We start from the raw sequence: 23405 nt of genomic DNA, 5'->3' as shown, positions 1-23405 counted from the left end.
AATGTAAGATCTGTTGTGATTGGTTATTTCCATATACATAGACCAATCATACAGCTCGACAGATATTTGACATGTAAACAAATCATCACATGACAATATGGAGAGCAGAGTGTTTTGTGACATTTCAGTGTAGTGTATGTTAATATTAAATCTACAGTTAAATAAATAATTCAAGGTATGTTCATTGAGTATGAAGCGCGTTTTAATATGGTTATTAAACGCCATGTGCGTCAGCAGATACATGACATTTATTTATAAAAGAATAGTGGCACATTTATTGTAATGTCTATCATGACATGGGTTGTCTGACTCATTTCATCATGCCTTGATGGTCTATGGAAATAACCTATAGTCATAACAGGAATTGGGACATTCAATATTTAAAAAGAAAGTTAATTGTAGTATCAATTATGTTAAATCCATTTGTAAAACAATTTAATATGTGCTTTGTATTCTTTCATTTTCATTTTTAAATTTCGACAGTCATTCTGGTGATAATTATACAGTTCGTTGCCCTGTTCCGACCTTTCACCGGTTCCGATGGAATCCGAATGTACTTCCAGTAAATAGCGGCGGCCACAAATCGAAAGTGATTTTGTTTTACTCACACACGTGCCATTGTTGAACAAGCAGTACATGATTGATGAATTCTTTATCTTAGGTAACAAAATCTCAAATACTTTATAGCAGGTTTACATGTTTTTACTTGGTTGAAAATCGGGAAAATGGCGTTTTGAATAATGTGTTTCATGTCAAATTTTTCTTGACCATGGCAGAGAAATTTTTATAGTGCAGAAGTTATTGCACGGGTACAGACAACATATGTTAAAAATTTAATGTAAATTAATATCAGTTCTCTGAATGAAATTCTAACAAAAATAAATGGACAACTTTTGGCCAGTTCCGATGGATTTGCCGTTAAATTGAGTGGTGAGGTTCCTCAGGGGAAATTTCCTGCAATTTAACAGTTTTTGAACAATTTTCAACAATTTTGTTGTTGTATTGTCAGTTGCTCAGACTCCAGTTATATTTCAGTAACCCATATATGTTCGTCTGTCTGTCTGTCTGTCCATATTTTGATATGAAATAGATGGTTGAAATATTTCCAACACATGGCTGTATACATGTTGATATAGACTCCTATGGCCCAAACAATAAATATTGACTGTAAGCGGGCATTAGCATCCGATATCACCATGCTTTTTGTCCCCTACCGGTGAAACCGGAGGGGACTTATGGTTTGCGCTCTGTGTGTGAGTCTGTCAGTCTGTTTGTCAGTCTGTCAGTCCGTCACACTTTTCTGGATCCTGCGATAACTTTAAACAATCTTAATATTTTTCATGAAACTTGAAACATGGAAAGATGGCAATATGGAGATTATGCACGTAAATTAATTTTGTTCCTACGTCAAAAAGTGTGGTTGCTATGGCAACAAATATAGTGGGTCAGACTGAAGGACGCCATGTAAATGCAGTTCCTGGAAGCAAGCTCAACATTTGAGCCCAGCACAGAGAAAAGCTACAAAAATAACTTTGAAATATAAGAGGGGATACAGAGAATCACCTGGTAAATTGATTAGAGTGAAAGAGACCTTTGAAGATGTAGGAATAGGTATTCCTATTACAAGAGCTGCTAGGAATCTTGATTTGTCAGAAAGTTTTAGAGGATCCAGATGGTTGGGTTCAATCTGATATATGCGACATGTTTCTTGTATTCTCGAAGACCATGACTATGATGAGGCTGCTTTTACCTCTGAAGGAGTAGAATTCTTTTGCCATGTGTGTGTCAAATAAATAAAATATGCACTGTTGTAACTTTGCTGGAATAGTTTACAGTGGCATTGTACAATATACACTATGTCTTGTATGCTTAAGATATTTTTAATGTGTATCCATAGTTGTGTTGAAATTTTCAGCTGAAATGCTTGTATCAGAAATGTGCCTACTTTGTATTATGTAGCTACATGTAATATCATAGTAATGGTTCATATGTTTTATTATTAAAAGACAATGCACATAATAATATGTACATATGTACTTTTGTTTTGCATCATTTTTTTTACATCTGTTGAATCTTCATTGCCTCCTTCTCGGGCATACTATCTTTGGCATCAGAGATGATATTAAAGTCATTCTCTGCACAGGTTATGATGTAGTCACATGGAATTACCACACCCCCACCTGTTGCTTCCGTGGCTGGCCAGGATGCAAAGCTAGGGCAGGGCTCTCCAGTGGCTAAAGCGGTGATTTTACCCTCTAATTCTATGATCTTTCTGAATGCACCAGCCAGTCCTCTTGGCACATGGCCTATGGGCAATCCTGCAATGTCACACAATCTTAAAAACGACTTTGGTCTGTTACATTCTGTCTTATTTCTGGAGGAAAGTCCCAAATAGGTGGAATCCACACTAATGCTGCATTTTCATCATGTAGATTTGTATATTCTAAGTCCACATTTAACTCGGTATGCATTGGAGGCCTTATTTTAAATTGATGATAGCCTTTTATAACACTGTCTTCAATTTTGTACCTAAACATGGTGCCAGTTCCCAGTAGTTGTCCAAATATAATTTCTGCAGGATTTTAAGACGTTTTACATCCCCCTAATGTACCTCTTGTAGTGATTTTTACGGGTTAGTAAAAATAATGGTGAACCGTCGGAACTGAAAAGAGGTACCGGAGCAGGGCAACATAGTGCGATGTAAACATTTATAAATCTGAGAAAAAAAACTTTGAACTTAAGGTAAATCTTTTGTGATAATTTAGGCAAGTAATTGGTCGACCTATCCCAGCATAAACATTCTTTATCATGGAATGCTTCGATACAATGTGGCCTGTCGATGTCAAAATCCCGTCGGAACAGGGCAACGAGCTGTAGTCTCCTGATTTCAATAACTTTGTTTACATTAAGAACGCGGCTCTCGTAAAGACGGCAAACACACGTATTGCAAGTATTTTGTCTCAATAACATTTCTACATGTGAAAATAAATACAGACACAACCAAAATGAGATAAAACAAGTATAATTGCATTTTAAAATCTAACTTCAACTGAAAAAAATCATAAGTTATCCCTATTCCAGATAATTGTTTAAGTCATCGTTTTAAATTGGGCAAAACATTTTTTAACTGTAAAATAAAAGTAGCATAGTGTATGTTAATACTGGATTGAAGTTTAATATTCATCATTATGTGTAATACCACTACAATAATTTAAAAACATGTATTTTTGTAATTCATACAAGACAATAAAAGAATTATCTGATTTTTGTTATCAGCCTTAACATTTCTCTAGAATGCTGGACATGTACTAGTTTTGACAGATGCATTTTCATCTGAGCGCATGCTTGACGTGTAGTTGCAATAATTCAACTCTCAGCTTTATAACATAAAGGGCCGCCATAGCAAAAATCATCAAAGGCTCTGGGAGTATGTTTATATGGACTAACTTGACGTGGTACAGCTATAGCCCAGAGAAATTGATTCGCTAAAAATTTGCTTAAAAGGCTTCTTACATCAAGGTCACTTTAAGCTTTAAAACATTAACAATCACAGTAAATTTTGTTATACAGCTCACTGCCTCAAACTCTAGCATAAGGTTTAGAAAAAATACATGTTTTACTACGTCTACGTCTTATTAAATTTTCTGATTACTTAAGAAAATAAAAGATGTAATTAAGCTTGTGGGAGATACAGCTTGAAGTTTCACATTGTATATATTTTTGCTTTGTTGTATAAAATGTTATATTCTATATATGTTATATTCTTAAATTTCAACATGCCAAATAAGTGTATCAGTTATTTCATGTACTGGTATTAATTTTAGAGTCAATAAAAGATGAATGCAATCATATCCCTGTGCCATTTCTGTGAGCTCCATGGGCCAAAAGTGTTGTTCTGCACACAGCCATTTCACCCTGAGGAGAAGGAAGTAGGAGATAATGAAGGAGAGACAGACATCAGTGGTCACCGCAGAGTAATATCCCCAAGTGCCGCATTGGAACCACAAACCCCTCAAACTCCTACCTGCGGAGCAAACTCTCTTCCAAGCTACAAAAATGATTTATGTGAAGTAAGCAAGAATCTATTGATAATAGCAACATCTGTATGACTTCTGTATGGATATGTTTGGATTATTTTCATACACAGAGGCTTTTAACATGTTAATGTTAAAAAAATCATCAATTTTTTTGTAATTTATTTTTGTTTATCAATTTTAATTGAAGCGATGAAGGCTTTTAAGATGACCTTTTTGATGCAAATGTATCTTTTTTCAGCATCATGCTGACTAATATTATGCAAATAACACTTTAAAAACAACAGCATTCTTTTCAATTCCTTTACAACTCAATCTGTCTTTTCAGGGTTGCACTTCCGTTCATTTAGGATTTGTCAGCCATGATGATGATGCTGGTGTCAGTTACATGAGCTCCCAACGGCCACAACACAGAGATGTCTTTGCAATGATCCGACAGTCATGTATTCGCAGTCTAAGTTGTGAGGTATTAATAATCCATTTTGAAGTATATTTGAACCAAATAATACAATTAACTCACCAAAGTTAAATGAGAACAAGAGGCAGTTTATCAATACCGGTACATGAAAAAAGGTTGTCTTCTTTTTAATGTCATATGAAACATTAGTAAACTATGTTATTGTTATTTGAAAAATATTACTATGAGTCCTATATATTAAACCAATCTATTGCCTAAGTTGCCAGCTTAAACAGTGCATAGATTGTTATACTATTCATCAACAGGTTTGTCCAGATCAGGAGGGGCCAATATTTTTTGGTGATGATCAGCAAGGAAATACTATAAGCTACACATTCTTCATCAAGGACAACCAGGCCAGAGGCTTCCAAAGACTTTACAGCATAATTGTAGTCATGATGGACAAGATTTACCTTCTTAACTCTTGGCCATTCCTAGTGCCAAATATTGAAGTAGTTGTGAAACACCTTAAATCTAAAGCTAAGGCAGTATTTGAGAAGGAACAAGTGAAATTTCCTCAGCGACCAAGTGCCAGTGTCAATCCTAGGACATTTATTCAGCAGAGGGGAGGAAATAAGCCGGTACGCTCGCTCAGTGAGTTGACTGATGACAAGAATGTGTTTAAAATCTTGCATATGTCGTTTGTGTGGATACTGAAAGCATGTGGCAACAGGTTATCAGAAGCTCTATTGGAGGGAGCGCCCACGGAAGACTCAATCATCGACATGGAAAGACAAGAAGGTTAGACTAAAATCGAATTCTCTAAATAAAATAGAATAATAACGCATCCTTTCTATAATCTCCTATACTTACCTGTTGAAGTCTTTTAAGTTTAACAAAATGTATTGTTTTAATAATTTAATTTAATTAGACCTTATAAAAATGAGCTTATGCAGAGCTTTGATTGTTATGCATTTACATGTAATCATTCAGATATTATCAGTTGATAGACAGAGCAGTCTTGAAAAGGATCCTGTAAAGTATCATCAATATTCATTATACTGTAAAAATAGTGTTCTTGGTACCAGTTAGTGTTCACAGTATATTGTTTCCGTGTACAGTGACAGAGGAGGACTTTGTGATGCTGTACAGTAAAAAGTTAACTGTAGAAGAGGAAGTAGAGGAGGCAGTGGACGCGGTCCGGTACGCCACTCTCAACCAGCCCACACAGACTGAACCAGTCGATGATGGGAGTCCTGCATTCAAAGATATCAGGCACATTCTTAGTGTGAGCTTTTATGTGTATTCTCTACAACTTAAGTTATGTTCAGATGTTTGTTATACCCCCACAAACGAAGTTAAGGGGGGTATATAGGAGTGAGCTTGTCTGTCTGTCGGTCTGTCTTTCGGTCTGTTTTGAGTGTCCGCTCTCTAATTAAAGTAGTTTTCATCCGAGCTTCACCAAACTTGGTCAGATGTTGTATCTAGATGATGTCTAGGTCAAGTTCGAATATGGGTCATGCTGGGTCAAAAACTAGGTCACGGGGTCATTTAGTGCGTTTTAAACATTGAGCATGGTGTCCGCTCTCTAATTTAAGTAGATTTCATCCAAGCTTCACCAAACTTGGTCAGAAGTTGTATCTAGATGATGTCTAGGCCAAGTTCGAACATGGGTAATGGCAGGTCAAAAAGTAAGTCACGGGGTCACTTAGTGCATTTTAAACATTGAGCTTGGTGTCCGCTCTATGATTAAAGAAGTTTTCATCCGAGCTTCACCAAACTTGGTAAGAAGTTGTATCTAGATGATGTCTAGGCTAAGTACGAACATGGGTCATGGCAGGTCAAAAACTAGGTCACAGGGTCACTTAGTGCATTTAAAACATTGAGCATGGTGTCCGCTCTCTAATTCAAGTAGTTTTCATCCGATCTTCACCAAACTTGATCAGAAGTTGTATCTAGATGATGTCTAGATCAAGTTTGAAAATGGGTTATGCTTAATCAAAAACTAGGTCATTGGGTCATTTAGTGCGTTTTAAACATTCAGGATGTTGTCTGCTCTCTAATTCAAATAGTTTTCATCCAATATCTTTACCAATCTTGGTCAGAAGTTTTATGATCTCTACGCCAAGTTTGAATATGGGCCATGCTGAGCCAAAAACTATGTCACGGGGTCACTTAGTGCGTTATTTAACATTCCGCATGATGTCCGCTCTCTAATTCAAGTAGTTTTTATCCGATCTTCACCACACTTGGTCAGAAGTTGTTTCTAGATGATGTGTAGGTCAAGTTCGAACATGGGTGAAAAACTAGGTCATTGGGTCACTTAGTGCATTTTAAACATTGAGCATGTTGTCGAAAAACGTAGAAGTGAACAAAAAACTGTACACAAATTAGTAGTTAATGGCAAAGATATAACAAACAGAACTCAAATACTTGAGGAACAACGTTTATTTTTTTAAACCCTCTATAAACAAAACATATTGAAACTAACACCCTTTTTAAAAATACACATCATGCTTTAAATCAAGAAGAAAAATTATTGTGTGACGGATTACTTAATGAATATGAATGTGGACTAGCACTTAAAGAAATGCAAAATAACAAAAGTCCAGGATCTGATGGCATCACAATCGAATTTTATAAAATATTCTGGAACGATATTAAAACACATTTAATTAATTCACTTAACTATTCATTTAACAACGAAAACTTAACTACGCTACAAAAACAAGGTATAATATCACTCATTCCAAAACCTGGAAAAAACTTAGAATCCTTATTAAACTGGCGCCCGATTAGTTTACTGAACAATGATTATAAAATTGCAACAAAAAGTATATCCAACAGAATTAAAAAAATATTACCATCAATCATTTCAAGATCTCAATCTGGCTTTATAAAAGGACGTTACATTGGTGAAAATGTACGTCTGATACAAGAATGCATACATTATTTCAACCAACCAAACAATTCAGGCCTTATTTTCTTTGCAGACTTCGAAAAGGCTTTGGATTCACTAGACCATTCGTTTATGTTCTCTTGTTTAGAAAATATGAAATTTGGTAAAAGTCTAATTAAATGGGTAAAACTATTTTACACCGACATAAACAGCATTATTATTAACAATGGATTTTTTCAAACAGTTTTAAATTAAGGGGTAAGACAAGGATGCCTACTTTCATCCTCGCTATTTATTATATGCATCGAGTATCTATCACACTATATCCAATCAAATAAACATATAAAAGGAATATCGCTAGAACCTGACGACGAAATTAAACAGTCCCTATTTGCTGACGATGCAACTTATTTTTTAAATGACAATAGTGACTCATTCAATAACCTTATAGAATCGCTAACCCTTTATGGAACGGCATCAGGTCTAAAACTAAACACAAGTAAATGCACTGTGCTACGAGTTGGTAAATTTAAACAAAGTAATATTCAACTTAAAAAAGAAATGAAATTCCACTGGACATCAGATGAAGCAACAACGTTAGGAATAACCTTTACAAACAATGAAAATGAAACAGTTCTAAAAAACATATTGCCTAAATTACAAAAATTTAAAAATTGTTTAAAATCATGGCAGCATCGTAAACTTACACTAATCGGAAAAAACACGGTGTTGAAAACGTTTGCACTCCCTAAATTAATTTATACACTAACAGTTCTCCCAAACCCACCAAATGATATTATTAAAGATATACAATCAGCAATATTTAATTTCATATTGGACAGTAAACCTGATAAAATTAAGCGAACCCAGTTAATTCAATCTGTAGAAAATGGAGGTATCCAATTAACGGACATCGACTTCTTGAATGCAATCAAATGCAGCTGGGTTAAAAGATATCTAGATAAAACCAATACAAGTAAATGGAAATTATTCTACCAGAAAATCCTAAAAAAATATGGTGACTCCTTACTTTTTGAATGTAACATCAACAATACCGTTTTGCATGAAATTGCATACGAAAACATATTTCTATCGAGTGTTTTATCGGCATGGACTAATGTTACTCATAATCTAGAAACCCAAATCACCAGTAAAACTATTTTATGGAACAATAAAGACATAACTTCAAACAATAAGACTTTTTATGCCCCCCTTCGAAGAAGAGGGGGTATATTGCTTTGCTCATGTCAGTCGGTCGGTAGGTCGGTCGGTCCGTCCGTCCACCAGGTGGTTGTCAGACGATAACTCAAGAACGCTTGGGCCTAGGATCATGAAACTTCATAGGTACATTGATCATGACTTGCAGATGATCCCTATTGATTTTGAGTTCACTAGGTCAAAGGTCAAGGTCACGGTGACCCGAAATAGTAAAATGGTTTCCGTATGATAACTCAAGAACGCATATGCCTAGGATCATGAAACTTCATGGGTAGATTGATCATGACTCGCAGATGACCCCTATTGATTTTGAGGTTACTAGGTCAAAGGTCAAGGTCACGGTGACCCGAAATAGTAAAATGGTTTTCGGATGATAACTCAAGAACGCATACGCCTAGGATCATGAAACTTCATGGGTAGATTGATCATGACTCGCAGATGACCCCTATTGATTTTGAGGTCACTAGGTCAAAGGTCAAGGTCACGGTGACCCAAAATAGTAAAATGATTTTCGGATGATAATTCAAGAACGCATATGCCTAGGATCATGAAACTTTATAGGTAGATTAATCATGACTCGCAGATGACCCCTATTGATTTTCAGGTCACTAGGTCAAAGGTCAAGGTCACGGTGACCCGAAATAGTAAAATGATTTTCGGATGATAACTCAAGAACGCATATGCCTAGGATCATGAAACTTCATAAGTAGATTGATCATGACTCGCAGATGACCCCTATTGATTTTGAGGTCACAAGGTCAAAGGTCAGGGTCACGGTGACCCGAAATAGTAAAATGATTTTCGGATGATTACTCAAGAACGCTTTTGCCTAGGATCATGGCACTTCATAGGTACATTGATCGTGACTTGCAGATGACCCCTATTGATTTTCAGGTTACTAGGTCAAAGGTCAAGGTCACAGTGACAAAAGTCGTATTCACACAATGGATGCCAGTACAACGGACAGCCCATATGGGGGGCATGCATGTTTTACAAACAGCCCTTGTTTCTATAAACATTGGTTTGAACAAAACATTAAATATGTCGACCAATTGTATGATTACAGAATAAAAGACTTTTATTCTTTTGAGAACATATGTTATATATACGGAATACCTTCAAGCAATTTCCTAATGTATTACACATTAATTAAAAGCATACCCATACATATTAAATCTACAATTAATACAAATAACACACCATGTACTCGAACATCATTCACGGAAAACATACTTGCAAAACAAAACAAAACAAACAAAATATTTTACAAACTACAAATTAAACACCCTGCAGAAAACTCCAAGATTCAAAATAAATGGCAAAACCTTCTTCGAGAACATGAATTTAATTGGAAACAAATATTTATCATGCAATATAAAACAACTATAGATAGCACACTGAGAAATTTTCAATATAAATATGTGCATAGAATCATAGCAACAAATAAATACCTTTTTAAGTGCAACCTATCCAACACAAATTTATGTGATATATGCAGCGAACACATTGAAACACCTGTTCTGGGAGTGCAAACATATTCAAATTCTATGGAACCAGTTAACAACATTTCTAGAGAAACAACAATTAAAATTAAAACTGTCTCTCTTAAATATCAGTTTACGTGTGAATACTTTTAAAATACCAGAAATTAATAACACTGTGAACCACATTATCATATTCATGAAATATTTTATATTTAGCTTCAAATACAAAAAACAAATACCTACCTTCAACTGTTTTATAAACTATTTAAAATTAAAAATCCAAATTGAAAAAGAAATAGCCCTCAACAACGATAAACTTCATATTTTTTAACAAAAATGGAAACGCATAAACTTTCATAACCCAGTCCAGTTGTCTTCTACCTAAATCTCCGCAAATCATCTATATGATTGATTATTAAATTTAAAAATAACAGCATACACCACAGGCAACCAAAGCGAAAAAACAAACAGTATATCCTAGCATATCATGTATAATATGTGTTTGACATTATTACTGTTGTATTATACCACTTTTGCTCTTGCTTATGCACATATTTACATTGTATGTTTTATATTGAATAAAAAAAAACACGTCGGCTGTTTCTTGTGAAGACAACATGCAAAATATTCTGTGTCAATGCGGCATGTGGGGGTATTCGTCACGTCTGTGACAAAGCTCTAGTTTACATTTTAGTGAGAAAAAACGGTGATTCTTTCATTATAAAGGCTTCTGGTACACAATTTTCTGCAATTTCTAGAACAAAAATAGTGCAAACATGACATGTTCATATGTCATTCTGGTGTTGTTTTATGTGAAAAGATTTTAAAACATTTTAAAGCACAGGCATTTCTGATTGGTTATCTAGGTATAGTGCCATGTGCATGTTTTACTAAAAAAAAGTACGGGGTGTATGGTTTTACAAATTTTGTGCAGCAAAAATCAACATCTTTGTTATTGAAATTTCGAAATACAGATAATCAACAGGGATATCTGAATTAATAGGAATGGATGAAACTATAGGAAAGAAAGATATGTTTTTGAAGATCATAAACACTTCAATAAAAAGATATATATTTATATATATGTATATTTTATTTATTTATATTAATTTTGATATTTATATATCTAAATTGTCCTTAAAGAAGCTAACATCAAAATATCATTATGAAAATTAAAATATGCTTTATATATGGTATTTGCAGTTACTTGGGCCCAGTCTTTTCCATGTCCTGGCTCATCACGTCGTCGTAGGCAACCAGATCATTATCAGAGCAGACGGAAGAACTCTCATGCGAACATTTCTTGAAGCACTTACTGTTAGTAGTAAAATTAGTTAGCCTTATTATTGCTTGGTTCACATTTCTAAACGTGCAAATTTAAATTGTAATTGTTTTGTATATCTTGTTTTAGTGTAATATATATATAGGAACCATCCACTAGGATGGTGTTTGTTTTGCATTTACTAACTATGAATGTCATATAACAGGCTTTCCCAAAGGCCTTTAACCATAGTGACATCATTGTACCTAAATTTCCAAATCAGAGGGTACTCTTGTGCATGAAATTCCAAAAGGGTACCCTTGTATTTAAATCTGCAATTCAGGAACTCCCTTGTACCTACATTTCCAATAGGTATCTGCATGTGTTTGTATAATTCTGGACTAATGTAGAAATTAGTAGATGGCACATTAAATTAAGAAAAGAATCAACCCCATTTCTAATAGAGGATCTATGCCCCACTGCCTGAAACTAATCTTGGGGAAAGGCCTGTGTAAACTTATCATTTCTCTACATCTGGATGTTTCTCTTTACTTTTGCTATTGGTGAATGGGACCCATCTTGCGTCATTTATCAATTGTGTTCCTAATTGACAATCAGTTTTTTGGTGTATTTTTGCTTGGTTTGGATATATAAGGGTCAAATGCCAAAGTTAGCTGGCTAGACAATTATTTAAAAACCATTGTGGCACACAACTCATGCCTTATAAAAACATCTGCAAACCTGTTGCAATATGTGTTTGCCTGTGTTAGAGGTGAGCAGTTTGACCCATCTTGTAGATCTGGATTTGTTTTGTTAATAAGTATAATAAATTTTAGCTCACTTATTAAGCTTGCATTTGTATGGAAAAGAAGATCAGGTGTCTGGGGTGCAAATTGTATGTCTTCGGTCAAATCCCCACTTCAATTTGTTTATGATACTAGTTCTTCTCAGGTGACATTCCTTGGAGTGTCACCATGCCTATAGCTTTTACACCATCAAGCTTTAAATTTCTGTTGCATGTTACAGTGCCTGCTGCCTCGGGGCTGTTTCAAAGCTGTTGCATACAGTGATGTCTATGTGGAATCCTACAAGTGCAACTTTCTTGGCCTTGACCCTCGGATCTCCATTCCACCACATGTTAACAAGGATGAGAAGTACCTGCTGGTTGATGTGCACAGGAAACCTGACTTTGCCTTCGATGGCTCCACTGACCCATTTGCTGGATACGATTTCAAGTTTAGCAGCTCCGTTACATTTCAACCTAGTAAGTTGCAGCAAAATATTGTAGTTTATCATCTCAAAACCTGTTTTTTAAAGTAGAGAAAATGTTTAATTAAGAACCACTGTGAAATATTTGAATATGTCACTTTTGTATCCATTTTGACCATGGTCCACGTTTGGTTATAATATCTTCTGTAATAGGTCATTATGAAGCTGGTCTGTATTTTATTACATGAAAAATATGAATATTTTATTTATTGATATTTTTCAAAGCTTGACTTTCAAATAAGATGTCATTAAACTTCAATGTTGTAACGCTGGTAGGGAAGAAACACTTTTAGTATTAAATGTCTTTATAATGATCCCCACATGTGTATTGGTACTTGTGTGCAGTATTTGATGTCATTAAAATAATATGACTTGTATTATATTTCAATTCACAAAAAAACAACATTGCATGTAAATTTTTATTAGTTATGTGGCACACGTTTTGTGGTTAATGCAATTTGTAAGACAAAAACAAAAACAATCAAATATGCTTTGATACATAATTGCATTCAAAATATCATATGTGCTGGTAAAAGAGAGAAAGTTTAACAGTGGCTTACGGTGGCATAGAGGTGACATTCACTTCTCTTCTTTTAAATTGCTCTCCTCTTTTTAGCTCACCTGATTGCTCAGGTGAGCTTTTCTGACCTGTCTTTGTCCGTCCGTCCGTAAACATCTGCTCGTAAACACTATAGAGGCCACATTTCTTGTCCCATCTTCATGAAACTTGGTCAAATGCTTTGCCCCAATAAAATCTCGGCCGAGTTCGAAACTGGGTTGTGCCGGGTCAAAACTAGGTCACTAGGTCAAAAAAAAGAATAACCTTGTAAACACTGTAGAAGTCACATTTCATGCCCAATCTTCATGTAACTTTGTCAAAATGTTTGTCTTAATGATATCTTGGTGGAGTTCAAAAGTGGTTCCGATCAGTTGAAAAACAAGGCCGCCAGTGGGCGGGGCAGTTTTCCTTATTTGGCTAAAGAGAAACCTGGTAAACACTCTAGAAGTCACAAATTTTGCCCAATCATCATTGAAAGTTGGTCAAAACATTGGTTTTATTGATATCTCGGACGAGTTTGAAAATGGTTGAGATCGGTGAAAAAACATGGCCGCCAGAAGGCGGGGCATTTTTCTCTATATGTATATAGTGGCAGTTTTCCCTATTTGGCTATAGAGAAACCTTGTAAACACTCTAGAAGTCACAATTTTTGCCCAATCATCATGAAGTTGGTCAAAACATTGGTTTTATCAATATCTCGGACGAGTTTGAAAATGGTCGGGATCGGTGAAAAAACATGGCCGCCAGTGGGCGGGGCATTTTTCTCTATATGTATTTAGTGGCAGTTTTCCCTATTTGCCTATACAGAAACCTTGTAAACACTCTAGAAGTCACAATTTTGCCCAATCATCATGAAAGTTGGTCAAAACATTGGTCATATTGATATCTCGGACGAGTTTGAAAATGGTCGGGATCGGTGAAAACATGGCTGCCAGTGAGTGGGGCATTTTTCTCTATATGTATATAGTGAAAACATGTGAACACAGTAGAAGTCACTTTTTTGGCTCAATTTTCTTGAAATTTGCTCAGAACATTTGTTTCCTTGATACGAGAGGTCAAAGGTCAAGGTCACGGTGACCCGAAATAGTAAAAAAGGTTTCCGGATGATAACTCAAGAACGCTTATGCCTAGGATCATGAAACTTCATAGATACATTGATCATGACTCGCAGATGACCCCTATTGATTTTCAGGTCACTAAGTCAAAGGTCAAGGTCACGGTGACCCAAAGCAGTAAAATGGTTTCCAGATAATAACTCAAGAACGCTTATGCCTAGGATCATGAAACTTCATAGATATATTGATCATGACTCGCAGATGACCCCTATTGATTTTCAGGTCACTAGGTCAAAGGTCAAGGTCACGATAACCTGAAATAGTAAAATGGTTTCTGGATGATAACTCAAGAACGCTTAGGCCTAGGATCATGAAACTTCATAGGTACCTTGATCATAACTCGTAGATGACCCCTATTGATTTTCAGGTCACTAGGTCAAAGGTCAAGGTCACGATGACCAGAAATATTAAAATGGTTTTCGGATGATAACTTAAGAACGCTAAGGCCTAGGATCATGAAACTTCATAGGTACATTGATCATGATTCGTAGATGACCCCTATTGATTTTCATGTCACCATGTCAAAAGTCAAGGTCACGGTGACCCGAAATAGTAAAATGGTTTCCAGATGATAACTCAATAACGCTTATGCCTAGGATCATGAAACTTTATAGGTACATTGATCATGACTCGAAGATGACCCCTATTGATTTTCAGGTCACTAGGTCAAAGGTCAAGGTCACGGTGACCTGAAATAGTAAAATGGTTTCTGGATGATAACTCAAGAACGCTTATGCCTAGGATCATGAAACTTCATAGGTACAATAATCATGACTTGCAGATGACCCCTATTGATTTTCATGTCACTAGGTCAAAGTTCAAGGTCATGGTGACCTAAAATAGTAAAACGGTTTCTGGATGATTACTCAAGAACGCTTATGCCTAGGTTCATGAAACTTCATAGGTATATTTATCATGACTCGCAGATAAACCCTATTGATTATCAGGTCACTAGGTCAAAGGTCAAGGTCACAGTGCCAAAAATCGTATTCACACAATGGCTGTCAAGGTCATGGCGACTCAACTTAGAAAAATAAGTTCCGGATGATAACTCAAGAATGCTTACGCCTAGGATCATGAAACTTCATAGGTACATTGATCATGACTCGCAGAAGAAATAATGATTTAACTTGACCAGGATGTTTGTCTGGGTCAAGTTTGACATTTGGTAAAGATTGAATGAACCGACTCCTCTCAGGTGAGCGAACTAGGGCCATCTTGGCCCTCTTGTTCTATCTCGTCGCCACATGTTAGCTATGTCGTGGCCACGAGATAGAAAAAAGAGGAGTGCAAAACTAAATAAAAGCGGCGTACAATTAAAAAAAGAGCGGTGCAGTTAATAAAGGCAGAGTGCATTCTCGAGATCCCGAGTTCGTCAGCCAATCAAATTTTGCATAACGTGTACATATTCTGTACGCATATATATAGCTGGTCAAAGCAGGCAAGGCTCTGATATAACATAACATACCACTATTTGTACTACTATTACTGCTACTACTACTGCTGCTGTTGTTGTTGTTGCTGCTGTTACTCCTACTTCTACTACTACTACTACTACTACTACTACTACTACTACTACTACTACTACTACTACTACTACTACTACTACTACTACTACTACTACTCTACTACTACTACAACAACTACTATTACTACAACTACTACTACTACTTCTACTACTACTACTACTACTACTACTACTACTACTGCTACTACTTTTACTACTACTGCTACAACTACTACAACTACCACTTCGACGACGATGGACGACCAACGGACGACCGACCGATGGACGATGACCGAGGGACGACTGATGGACGACCAAAAGACGACCGATGTTTGGACCAGTGACGACCGACAAATGGACGACGCCGGATGGACGACCAACGGACCACAACCGGAGGATGGACGACCGACTGACAACCGGACGACGACGATGACTACAACTACTACGATGACGACTACTACTACTACTACTACTACTACTACTACTACCACTACTACTACTACTACTACTACTACTACTACTACTACTACTACTACTACTACTACTACTACTACTACTACTACTACTACTACTACTACTACTACTACTACTACTACTACTACTACTACTACTTCTACTAGCAACAGCAGCAGTAGCAGTAGTAATAGTAGGAGGAGAAGAAGAGGGAGGAGCAGTTACAGCAGTAGCGATAGTAGTAATAGTAGTAGTATTAGTGGTAGTAGTAGTAGTAGTAGTAGTAGTACCGGTAGTAGCAGTAGCAGCAGCAGCAGCAGCAGTAGTAGTTATAGTAGTACTAATAGTAGTATGTTATGTTATATCAGAGCCTTGCCTTTAGGACGTTTTCATTGGCTGATTATTTTGAGGGAACAAGATAGTATTTGATTGGCTGACTAACTCGTGGCCATGAGTTAGCTAAGTCGCGATCTCGAGATCGTGAAATTCTCACCTCTTTTGTTTAATGCACCCTTCCTTTGCTTACTGCACCGCTCTTTTTTTAATTGTACTCCTCTTTTATTTAGTTTTGCACTTTTTTCTATCTCGTGGCCACGACATAGCTTACTGGAGATCCCAAGTTACTAAGTCGTGGCCACGAAATAGAAAAAAGAGGAGTGCAATTTAAAAAAAGATGACTGAATGTCACCTCTATGCCACCGTAGTGGCTACATGTATATATGATTCTCAGATAGTGTTCCAACAGTGCTGACAAAGATGGAGTTTGCTATACGAAACACCAATCTGTGTGAGGAAGTGCTGGACCAGGCACTGGTCTGCTACAAGGAAGAATGGATGAAGTAGGTGCTAGCTAGCCTAACAAGATAAAAAAGGGGTTAAATGCATGTACGTAAAGTGTCGTCCCAAATGAGGCTGTGAAGTCAGTACAGGCTTATCAGCCAACACTTCGCATTTATGGTATTTTTCATTTCAGGAAGCCTCTTTTAAGCAAAAATCCAGTTTAGGCAGACAGTGTCATACCTGATTAGCCTGCGCAGACTACACAGGCTATTATAGGACAACAATTTACACACATTTAACCTCCTTTTGACAGAGAACAGCTCCAATAATGAATTAACATTCAGGGCAACAGATAAGATTTCATGTCAATTAGTTTTCACTGCAAGCTTTTGTAACAATTAGTTTTTTTCCCTCAAAAATATTTGCTAGTTAGTTTTTGACAATTTAATAAAAACTGAGATATTTTCTCATCTGCATCCTTGTGTTCCGTACTATTATTGTGCTTGACTATTGTGTACTATAGGTTATTGCATGATCCAGTCCTAGGCAATATCTTTTTAACATACCTTTAATACAGATGTTGCATGTAATGGGCATTTCTCTCTAAGAAAACATTTCCATCAATGACAGGCTGCGTTTGGCATCTGACATTTTCCAGCATTTTTTCAACTAGACGGAAGCACATTTTTTTATAGACACCAGCCCGAACATGTGTGTATATAAACTCACTACAAATATAACGGCCGCACTTATGGTAAAAATAAACTCATTCAAATCAAATGTGATACGGACCGAAACTGTACAACTTATACGACTAAGAATCAATTGCAATTCTTTTTTTCCATTTTTCATACATGTTTTGTGTACGATAGATTTTTTCTTTCAATTTGTTTTAATATGTCAAATACAAATCATAAAAACATTTGAACGATCTTTTATCTGTTGCCCTGAAGGTTGTAAGAGTTGTGAAGCCATAATCACCTCCTTTGAGTGCAATGTAATATCATTATATTGTGACTTGTGAATAATAAATGCTTTTATTATATACCTGTTTAATGCTTTTAACAAAATACAGGTTGTATCAATCGTTGAAATAAAAAATCCCGTATTACGCTACTCGCTGTTTCCAATTCCGTATTACCATACTAGCCGGACTACTTCGACCCATTTAATGACGTCACATTACACGCACCGAAAATAGAAATATTTTATATTACGAAATATTTTACGTAGTACATCGTGTGACGTCATTTCTGTGACAAAACACAATAGTTTTATCTAAACTCTGTAAGGACATGTAGGACGTGGTGTTTTTTTAGCAGTAAACTATGTGTTAAAAACGTATTTTGGAGTGTGTGTTTATCATGCATAAATGTATATTTCGATAGGAATACAATAAAATAGTGTGGTTTAAACTAAGTTTCGATAAAGAAATGGGAGATATATCGTTTCAACGTTCATCGTCATCGGATTTAAGTTGTCAACTTAATTGATATAAAAATTGGATTAACGATGGCAATAAGGTAAGCGTGTCGGAAACCTGTGTTTTCCCGATTCGAATGTTTACACGTTAATTTACATAAACTGTATTTATACGCGTCTTAAATAAACTATGGCGTACCGTTGTAGTCATTGTTTTGTCAGTTTTGCTAAAGTAAAAAATACATTTGTTAACTGTTTTCGTTAGTTGTTGTATATAATAAAAGGAATATTACGCTAGTCAATTATTTCAAGAGTTTATACCACTCTCGTGGCGTGTGCTATTTCGCATCACACTCGAGGCTCCGCCTCTCGTGTGATACGTCATCACACAAGCCACTCGAGTGTTACAAACTCTTGGAACAATTTTGACTAGCGTAATATTCCGTATGAATTATGCCTTATGTTTGCGGTTATTTAATAGGATATCAAAACATTTTGTGCAAGGAAAAAAAACTTGTGAGCATAAACACTGATTTTGAAATCTATTATGTTATAATGAATGACAGACTGTATGAAATAATGCAAAGAAATATCTTCACTACCGAGTGTCAAACATTGTAATATCAGATATGCCCACCTAATAGCATCAATAACATGGATTGTAGCTTCTCTTTTACACTTACATCTTTGTTTTCATGTTATCTTGTTTGTTGATAAATGCATGACAGTTTATTATTCCACTTTATTTCAGCAAAGTGAAGGTCCTGTTCAAATTTACTAAAGCAGGAGGGGGTCGTAGTGATGAAGACATGCGTAGTCTAATGAAAATAGTTGGAGCCGTCGATGTAGACAGACCTCTGCTCACATATTGGATGAAAGGACTTAGTGACCAATATAAAAAACACATTCTTACAACATCAAAACAAGCTCAAGTATCTTGATGCTATTGGTTTATGGAAATAATGTTTTGAAACTAGCTTAAATTATGTATTAGTTGTGTTCATAGCATATATGCTAAAAGGTGCAATATAAAGATTTGTGGATCATGCCGTTTTTATGCTCCCCCAAAATTTTTGGGGGGGGAGCATATAGTCGCCGCTTCATCTGTCCGTGCGTGTGTGTGTCCATCCGTCCGTGCACAATTTTTGTCCGGGCTATTTCTCAGCAATTAATGACCGGAATTCAATATAACTTTATGGGAAGCTTCACTACCAAGAGGAGATGTGCATATTATCAGCCGGTTCTGTTCGGATGATTTTTCACAGAGTTATGGCCCTTTGAAATTGTCCATTAACTGTACATATAGTGCAATTTTTGTCCCCCCAACTACTGACTGGAATTCAATGAAGCTTTATGGGAAGCTTAACTACCTTGAGGAGATGCGCATGTTATTTGTGGGTTCTGGTTAGATGACTTATTTAGAGAGTTATGGCCCTTTGAAATTTTTAAGTTGCTAAGCCATCCATTGTATTATTTTGTCCAAAGTTATGCCCCTCAATACGTTTCCTTTTTATCTGAATATATAGTGCAATATTGTGACAAAAAAAAACTTTGGGGAGCATCACCCGTCTCCGACGGTTTCTTGTTTAAATCTAGAACCTCTGTATCTTGTAAATATGTACATGTTTTAAAGGTAATATTATTCTATAACTAAATCTCATGATGGCAGTAAGAGAAAATGGCATCAACATTTTGTTGTTAAGGCATCCATTTCAGTTGAAAAACAAAATAAAGTTATTGATATGAGTGTTATTTAATAATTGATTGTGATTGTTTTATTATACTCAATAAATACTATTTTGCAGGAATCTTATAAAGTAATCTTCCTGTCTTTTCCTCCATCCATCTATCTTTCCACAAAATTAGTGTTTTTCTTTTGAAACTTTAGACGTGTTTAAGCAACAAACATGGAACTTCCTAGTCTGTAAGATCTCTGAGGAAAAATGCAGTGAGAACTTTACCTGAAAAACAAACGATATTTCTGGAATTATTGCAGGTTTTTAAATAGTTCTTTCTTTGTTTTAGCTTAGAACCATAAATCTATGGCCATAAGAGGGATACATTTAAATCTTCCTAGATAGTTTAATCTTATGAAGGAGAAGTGCCGTGCGCAAAAGCTATTACCGGTTCTCTGGACTTCATAACTCAAATGGAGTTAGTTCCATTTGTTAATTTTTCATTTAAAGCAATATCAACTTCAGTATTTGTCGAGATGTATTTAATGACTTTACAGAAGTTCTGGTCTGTTGAAAAACATGGCTGCAACAGTGTGGGGGAGTTTCCGGATATTGCCATAGTTATACCATATAATCACTCTAGAAGTCACATTGCTGTTTAAAAATTGTAAATGAGCATTTTGGAGCATTTGTTTAATATATTAGTTGAATTTGAAAATGGTTCTGGTCCATTTTAAAACATGGTCGCCAGGAGGCTAGACAGTTTCCCTCATGTGGCTAAAGTCAAACTCTTGAAGTTACATTTGTTACTCAATGACAAAACTTGCTCAGAACATATTTGTACTAATAATCTTTCTGCCAAGTTCAGAAATGGTTGTGGACCATTAAAAACATGACCATCACGGAGTTGTGGAGTTTTCTTTAATTTGCTATAATAAGTGATAGCTTTTCAACACAAATTACTTTGAACTGTTTAGTTCCTGAGAGTCTCAAGTGAGCGCCCTAGGGCAGTTTGGCCCTTTGTTTAAATGGAGAGAGAGTTGTTTGAATTTAAATGTATACTGTAAGATAAAATGCATTAAATTATACTCTACAGCATCAATTATTTAGATCATGATACTGCATAAAATCGAAAAAACATCAGACAGCCAAATATTCATGTTTTGTCAACTGGTTCTGAGATATGTTACTTGCGCTTGATTGGTCAATGTCAGCTTGGGTACTACTTTAATGTACCCCGGGTAGGGTACATATACTTGAAGGTACCCGGTCGATATTAGACCGTACCCGAGTAATATTCCTGCCAAAAATCCAATGTTGTAAAACGCGCTACCGATTGCCATTAAACAATATTGTTTATCTTAAACAAACTTCTCTTTTAAAAAACTGCATCAACATGCTTTTAGAGTATGAATTTATATAATAAAGTGGTAATTTAACAGAAAAATGACATAATTTGAATTAAAAAAAATAGCCGACAACAACCAATTAAGCATTAAAATTCCTCGGTATGTTTTAGTATATTTACTGTACCTGGGGTACATGTAAGTATACTTAAGAGTACCCAGGGAACATGTAAGTAGTACCAGAGCCGACAATGACCAATCGAGCGTTACTTGCCAATTGGTATTTTGTATACATATGCTACAAATGCACCTTGTATTTTTATTTGTTGATAACTCTAGAGGCATAGCTAGACCATTTGCTATTGTAAAGCCCAGAAATAAAACCATGATAAGAAGTTTGATGTTTATCATAGTCGATGCTTTATTGAACACTATATATGTATATACACTATATATGTAACTCATCTGTCAAATAAAATTATTTATGTATATGTGAAATATAAGCATATATTTATGAAACATGCTTTACAGGTATTATAATTTTTGTGAAAAAAGTTTCTACCCATATTACAAAGAACTGGCCTACTTACTGCTATCTTAGGCGTCCCTAGACGTGGTTGGATTGCCAAGGATGCAGTGGGGTTGTTGTCATGGTAGTGAGGAAGCATGAAGACGGCCGCAAAAGGCCAAAAACGTCAAAAGGAGGTGACCTTACAATGACTTCTTTGGACATGTTCAAAGTAATGTTCTTACTTAAACCCAAAAAGAAACACGATTAACTTCAAAAGGAAATAGTAAAGACATACTAGGGTTGCCGTGGAAACACAGGTTCATAGACGCATGGACACTTTGCAGCGACCTGTCTACGTCCCCAGTACGTCTTAGTGGATCATATTACAACCCTGTTGTGTATTAAATTGCAGTGCAAGCGCCAAGGTTGCATAAAATTCATGGAAGACAAGCTATAAATAAAGTGTGGATGCCAAGGGAGACTCACACAGAAACATAAAATGGATTTCATGAAGTTGTTGATGATCGTTGAATAAATGCAGAGAGATGGCATTGTAATATAAATACTACATACATGCCAAGAAAACAGATAGCAGGACCCAGTGAGATGGTTGATGGAATTTGTATTGCTGTGATAGAAAAAATTGCATTTTTAGTATTTTTATCAGCGTTTTTGAAAAACAATGTTTTTTCTCCGTAAAGAAGCCAGTCTGGAGAGACGATTATTAGTATGCATGATATATTTATATTCCAACAAAAGTTATTTACAAACATGTCAATTAAGTGCATTATATTTCTGCCTTAATAACATGCCTTGGTTTAGGTACCTTAAGTAGGAATGTCAATTATGATTTTCAGCACCATTAAAGGACATCCAATTTATGTAAATGATTGACATGACATATCAAGATAACCTTCTGTTTTGTCATGACACCCGACTTATGCACTTCACTCAGCTGATGGTTAACTCGAGTAAGTAGTGTATCTTTAAACCCTATGGTGCAAGGTTAAAAATACATGTATATGTTTGACTAGTCACAGCAAATGTTGACGTTGTCACTGTCTCTGCTTTTTCATGTAAAATGCTTTGCGTTTTCATAATCATAACCATTATATACTTTTTACTGTTTATATTTTACCATTAAAAAGGAATTGCTTTGAATTGAACCATAGAGATTTCTACAGTGAATCCATAGCTTTAGCAAATACATTTATTGGATGGCAGTTTACAAATCCCATGAAGTTTTTGCATGAACAAAGACAAGAACAAAGAATTTCACACATACAGCTAAGAGTGTGTAAACATGGTCTATGATGCAATTGCATGGAATTGGTTACCTTTTCAAAATCGTTCTATGAGTTTATTCCAAGTTTTTAGAGATGCATATTTTTCTAATGAAAATGACTCATTACTGTATTGTGGTAGCTTACTTTAACACTAACATTCCAACCACCATATGCCCAAATATATGCAT

General features: G+C 35.7%; 1 protein-coding gene across 7 annotated transcripts; it reads left to right on the top strand.

Annotated features, from left to right (window-relative positions):
* Positions 1-54: 54 nt before the first annotated feature.
* LOC127868595 (folliculin-like) lies at positions 55-23097 on the top strand. Of its 7 annotated transcripts, none has more exons than XM_052410466.1 (10): positions 78-175; positions 507-661; positions 3825-4070; positions 4363-4500; positions 4758-5232; positions 5553-5719; positions 11236-11349; positions 12320-12557; positions 16927-17035; positions 19150-23097. In XM_052410466.1, the coding sequence occupies exons 3-10, from the start codon at positions 3837-3839 to the stop codon at positions 19337-19339; spliced, it is 1665 nt and encodes a 554-aa protein (XP_052266426.1). In that variant the 5' UTR covers positions 78-175; positions 507-661; positions 3825-3836; the 3' UTR covers positions 19340-23097. The 7 variants fall into 7 exon arrangements, 6 of the variants coding, with proteins under 6 accessions (XP_052266428.1, XP_052266425.1, XP_052266426.1 ...); XM_052410467.1 differs by lacking the exon at positions 507-661 and adding an exon at positions 2144-2242 and having other exon boundaries at positions 97-175; XM_052410468.1 differs by lacking the exon at positions 507-661 and having other exon boundaries at positions 55-134.
* Positions 23098-23405: the final 308 nt, after the last annotated feature.

This window comes from Dreissena polymorpha, chromosome 2 (assembly GCF_020536995.1).
Source record: "Dreissena polymorpha isolate Duluth1 chromosome 2, UMN_Dpol_1.0, whole genome shotgun sequence".
Lineage (NCBI taxonomy): Eukaryota > Metazoa > Mollusca > Bivalvia > Myida > Dreissenidae > Dreissena > Dreissena polymorpha.
The sequence above is the reverse complement of the archived record's forward strand: the minus strand, read 5'-3'. Positions and strand labels throughout refer to the sequence as shown.

Bases quoted from the DNA above. Each gene is read 5' to 3' on its own strand.
- LOC127868595 (XM_052410468.1), top strand. From the start codon at position 3,837: ATGAATGCAATCATATCCCTGTGCCATTTCTGTGAGCTCCATGGGCCA. The intron at 5,233-5,552 runs GTTAGACTAAAA...TTCCGTGTACAG, and splicing joins CGACATGGAAAGACAAGAAG to TGACAGAGGAGGACTTTGTG. The intron at 5,720-11,235 runs GTGAGCTTTTAT...TGGTATTTGCAG, and splicing joins ATATCAGGCACATTCTTAGT to TTACTTGGGCCCAGTCTTTT.